Source organism: Haliotis rubra, unplaced genomic scaffold (genome assembly GCF_003918875.1).
Source record: "Haliotis rubra isolate DU_JTF1 unplaced genomic scaffold, ASM391887v1 Scf899, whole genome shotgun sequence".
Taxonomy (NCBI): domain Eukaryota; kingdom Metazoa; phylum Mollusca; class Gastropoda; order Lepetellida; family Haliotidae; genus Haliotis; species Haliotis rubra.
In genome coordinates this window covers 41576-47372 of record NW_025767633.1, presented here as the reverse complement: position 1 = coordinate 47372, position 5797 = coordinate 41576, and the positions used below count along the sequence as shown (strand labels likewise).

Here is a 5797-nt window from a genome sequence, read left to right as displayed (position 1 = left end):
TTACGGCTCTTTTAGAAACAACCCTCCTATATCTCGACAGGGACACAAGAAATGGTTTTCACGTAATGGAGGTGAGGTGAGGTAAAATGGGGTTTAAAACGTCGTACTTGAGAATATTTCGGTCATATGACGACGTCCATGCGTGTGTATGTATGGCTGTACTAGCCCAGATTTAAGCTTGTCTTATAGTGCCAGCTCACTGAGATACCATGCCGCAGTGAAGCATGAATATCCCAGACACATTATACTGACTCTGAGCCGACCAGTCCTTGGTGTACCCATTAATGCCGAGAGCCAGACAGGGACCAACGTCTTTTGGTATGACGCGGCCGGGGATCGAACCCGCGACCTTCCGCTCTCCGGGCATATTTCACGTAATGGAACCATGTAGGGGAACCGAACCGGGGCCATCGACGTTACACGCGATGCTTTAACCACTAGGCTACCCACCGCCTGGTCAGTATGAATAGGAATAAAATATGTTTTGTAATGTCACAATGCCGCTGTCAGGTTCACCTGAGCTTTCCCCAGATGGGTAGAATGTGTGTAGCCCATTTCTTGTGTCCCCCGCCGTGATATTGCTGGAATATTGCTAAAAGCGGCCTAAAACTAAACTCACTCACTCACCTGAGCTATATCGAGATGTGGAAATCACGGTTTTCAAACCTGTAATGATCTACATCAAACGGTATTTAATGATATCCGAAACAGATATGTGTTAAAGAGTTTATTTCGAGTAGAAAAGTCACAGAAAATTACATGCGTGATCAACTATGTCTATGACACAGATACCAGTGTGATATATATGACGGGCATTCAACACATATGAGTCATGTATGTCACGTGGTACACAACAATCACTCTATCCGGCTCTAAAGGTCCAGTTGTACATGCAGCCTTAACTTCGTTCCCACATGTACAGTCACGACTCAGTGTGTCATTTTGACAGCGGCCATGGCCACAGACGGAAATAGATCGGCGAGCCGGAAGAAATCACATAATTATATTAAATGTTGCAAAGTAGGTCACGTAGTTGGTAGCAACGTCCTGTTGTCTGGGTGATGTGACTGCTTTAGTAACTCAGTCAACACTGATGATATATTCAGTTACCAGATCAGGAAACATTCAGATTTCATGTTCCGCTCACTAGATTACATTTGGAAATACTGTATGTTAGAAACTGCTCAGTACTAGTCTCTCAGTGATCTTCACTTATTTGAGCAGTATAACACGTTCATATGCTACAGTAAATACATTTAAACTATTTAAAGGGTCGTAGAAAAGTATAATACTTTATGGATAACAACTTCTTTATTTGTTATGATGCGACGTTTCGGTATAGCTTCTTATACCGTTGTCAAGCAAGACAACGGTATGAGAAGCTATACCAAAACGTCGCATCATAAAAATTAAAGAAGTTGTTATCCATAAAGTACTTTACTTTTCTATTATCCATCAACTTTTAAAATGCTAATCAAACAGATTATTTAAAGGGTCACTTTCCACTTGTCGATCGTAGCGCTGAGACGGTCGTAACTCCCATACTTTAACATAGATCAACGGTAATCTTAGCGCTACGGTCGCTTTGTTGAACGGAGCCCAGAGAGCCTCTGTTCAAAACAACCTTAGAGCAACGTCAGCTGTAAGTCAATGTTGAGGTAGTTCACACTGCGTTTTACAGCGATAAACTGGTTACCTTACAGAGCATAATTTGGCTCAGGGAAAATTGGTCGGTGGACATTTGGCAAGGCAGAATTGGTCACTTTTGTTTCTAGATGATGATTATTATTACCGACTTTATTGCTATTGCTATTGTGACACTGCTATTGTAAATTCTGCGTTTTACACTGAATTCATGAGCGTATAGATTTGGGGGTTAAGCAAATATTGTTTCACTTAGGAAGTAGACAAGTGAGTGAGTTTAGTTTTACGCCACACTCAGCTATATGGCGGCGGTCTGTAAATAATCGAGCCTGCATCAGACAAGCCAGTGATCAACAGCATGACCATCGATCTGTGCAATTGGGAACCGATGAAATGTGCCAACCAAGTCAGCGAGCCTGACCACCCGATCCCGTTAGTCGCCTATTACGATAAGCATGGGTTACTGAAGATTCATTCTAACCCTGACCTTCACGGGTCAGGAAATAGACAAGTACTAAATGTAAAATAACTCATTACAATTTACAGTAAATGCTCAGCGAGGACGTGAAAAGTGACCCCCGCTGATGTCCTAAAGAAGCGAATCAGTAGTATGTGTTTAATGCGATCTTCCAGTAAACAATTGAGGTTACATGTACATTTCTAGGAAAAACGTTCAAGTTTTAGTGTGATAGAAAATGAGCCGAAATATCTACTGTGATAGAAATTCATATCCAACCTTCCTGGTGTGTAAGTGTGTCCTACCCGATCAGTGGTTTCCATTACAAACACATGCAAAGGCACGTTCGTCTGTCGCCACTTTTTTTGTAGGATTCATGTAAAAGTACCTAAATCCAGGCTAAAACATACACAATACCGCTAGACAGTATCTCGTTTGCTATAAATGACTGATCATCGAGGTCAGAGTTGAACGTGATATAAACAGATTTGTCCTGTCACGTATGCTCCAGGTAAGAAAGGTAACCTAGACTTAAAGATACATATTCATACGAACAAAACGGGAACTTTTATAAGAAGCTCCCGGCTGCACAGACAGGAATCAAGTTTCTTGCACATTTGATTTTAAACAATTTCACCCTTAGAACATCGTTATTTCCTAGTAAATCCCATCCACGCAAAATAAGAACACGCCGAGAAATTATCATTTGGATGGAAGTGAGTGAGTGACTGAGTGAGTGAGTTTAGTTTTACGCCGCTTTAGCAATATTCCAGCAATATCACCGCGGGGAGACACTAGAAATGGGCTTCACACATTGATCTCATATGGGGAATCGAACCCATGACGGCATGACGAGCGAACGCTTTAACCACTGGGCTACCCCACCGCCCTGGATTGATGGATGGAAGTTGAGCAGTGAAATGTACACTTGCACGTCTTTAAGCATTTGTGTAACACCCAGTCACTACTGTAATCATCACCATTACTTAATTTCTGATGTTCTTTCTATAAACAATATGGATGGGTAACTTTTAAGTTGCAAGTACAATTTGTGCAATGGACACTTAAAACAGTAATCACGTCGTGCCTCACTGAGCTAACATACTGACGGAATAACACATCAGATATATGATGAACACATTGGACACCAATGTGTTTCCAGCATTAACTTCCGATATACAGGACTTGGGTGGCGTGGGAGAAAGGTTCTGACAATTGGGTACGGACAAGCTACTACACAGATCTGTTGTGGTGAGATTTTTTAGATGGACATGGTGCAGTGACGCTGGCTTGTAGCACATTACGTCTTCAAGTTTCAATTCAGAATCTCTCTGACTAGCTTCAAGAAGCCACACCAAACCACAGTCGCAGTTTACAAGGAAGCTATGAAAGCTGAAGTTCTTCCCCATCTGTGATCGAAGCTTTTCGACAGTATTACATTCAAGGTAATTAAACGTGGCATGGTAAATGTCCATGGTTGTAACATTCGTAAAATCGTCAATTGCAGAACTTTGCATTTCAGTGACGTTCATATCAAACATCATGAACGTATCAATATCGCTGAACTTATACATGGCAAACGATTGGATGAGTTCAACTTCTATTGAGTGAATCTGGAACACCTTGAATCCTTGGACGTTTGTGAAGGCGAAAGACTCAATCCTGCTGATGGTTGAAGAAGACAAGCTGAAGTCCATTCTACCGGAGCCGTGTATGTTGTTAAATGCGTTTGCTTCAATGGTGCCAATCTCACAAAGATCAAAGTTAATGTCTGTTCCTGAGGAAGGGAATGCGCATGGCTTGATAACGCCTATGCTGACCTGGCGGAAGTGGAAGTACTCAACATTTGGAGCATCCTTGAAGGCGTTTGATGGTATCTCGGGTAGTAATGACAAATATATCTCCACTCTTCGGGCCGATGTTTTGAAGGGTTGAGGTAACGCAGTCAGTTCAAAACAAAAGATACGGTCAAGTTCACATGTGCACCCTGTGATGCAGGAAGTCTCACCACTCACAGAATATGCCGCTAGCATAACAACGACGGCCTGAAACAAAAAAAATAAATCAAAATATAGTTTGATTGTTTGTATTTTAAACGCTGCACTGGGCAATATTCCAGCTATATGGGGTTGTAGGAATGAAGCTTGGACAAGACAATTCAGTGGTTTCTATTTATATCAAAATCAAATTTAATTTGTTAAAAATGAAAAACTAATTTAAACTTTAACCCCATCGATGCACTTTGAATCTCAATTAACCACGACACTGCGTATCAGCGTAATGTGGAAGGCAGATGCAAGTAATGAAAGTTTTAGATTCTTACCATTTTGGTGCTACACTGATGCGGACATATACAATTGTTATAAGCCAGATGAAACTCTCTCTCTGAGTGAGTGAGTTACGTTTTAGGCCGCTTTTAGCAATATTCCAGTAATATCACGGCGTTGACACCATAATTCGTCTTCACACATTGTACCCATGAGGGAAATCGAACCCAGGTCTTAAGCGTGACGAGCAAAAGCATTAACCCCTAGGCTACCCCACCGCCCCTAACCCACGTGAACGGGTAACCGGAATGCCAAATTAAAGCCTTGCTACAAATCAAATTGCCTAATTTTTACTGTGCAAAAATGAATAAATGCACCTCCCCGTATATACACTGGTAAAATAAGACACCTCTCACTATTTACTTCCTTGACAAATAACGTTTTCGATAATCGTGTCGTGTATGGTATTACCTGTTAAAACACATCGATTGGCAAAGAATTAAATGCCGGAACTAAAATCATAGTAGGTGTTTGTTTATTTTAGTCTCATCTTGTACATACATAAAGTTATAAAGCTGTGCATGCACAAGCCGCCAGAAGGCTATAAGAGACTTACAAATCATTAAAATACGTGAGATGGATAAAATAATTAAAATAAATTACATAAAATTATACAGTTGAAATAAAAAACATGACGCGCACACACGTGTACACATAGTATCAGTGGTAAAACAACGAGGCGCTCACACAAAGATACACGTGCACAGGTATTATGTATCTGCATTCATTTTCACATTCACCACTCATACTTACACATCCAAATATATACACCCACAACCAGAGTTAAATTCACATGTACAAATATATACACCCACAACTACAGTTATTCTCACATGTACAAATATATAAACCCACAACCACAGTTATACTCACATGTACAAATATATACACCCACAACTACAGTTATTCTCACATGTACAAATATATACACCCACAACCACAGTTATACTCACATGTACAAATATATATACCCACAACCACAGTTATACTCACATGTACAAATATATACACCCACAACCACAGTTATACCAACACATGTACAAATATATACATCCACAACTACAGTTATACTCACATGTACAAATATATACACCCACAACCACAGTTATACTCACATGTACAAATATATACAAATATATAAACACAACCACAGTTATACTCACATGTACAAATATATACCTACCCACAACCACAGTTATACCACACACATGTACAAATATATACATCCACACACCACAGTTATTCTCACATGTACAAATATATACACCCACAACCACAGTTATACTCACATGTACAAATATATACACCCACAACTACAGTTATTCTCACATGTACAAATATATAAACCCACAACCACAGTTATACTCAC

At 40.1% G+C, this 5797-nt stretch overlaps 1 protein-coding gene across 1 annotated transcript; it reads right to left on the bottom strand.

The window, feature by feature from the left end:
• Nucleotides 1–3189: 3189 nt before the first annotated feature.
• Nucleotides 3190–4147, bottom strand: LOC124263768. The gene has a single exon (XM_046698473.1). It carries the CDS (start codon nucleotides 4132–4134, stop codon nucleotides 3190–3192), a length of 945 nt encoding a protein of 314 aa, XP_046554429.1. The 5' UTR covers nucleotides 4135–4147.
• Between the last annotated feature and the right edge of the window lie 1650 nt (nucleotides 4148–5797).

Coding starts and splice junctions, on each gene's coding strand:
- LOC124263768 (XM_046698473.1), bottom strand. CDS start 4,134: ATGCTAGCGGCATATTCTGTGAGTGGTGAGACTTCCTGCATCACAGGG.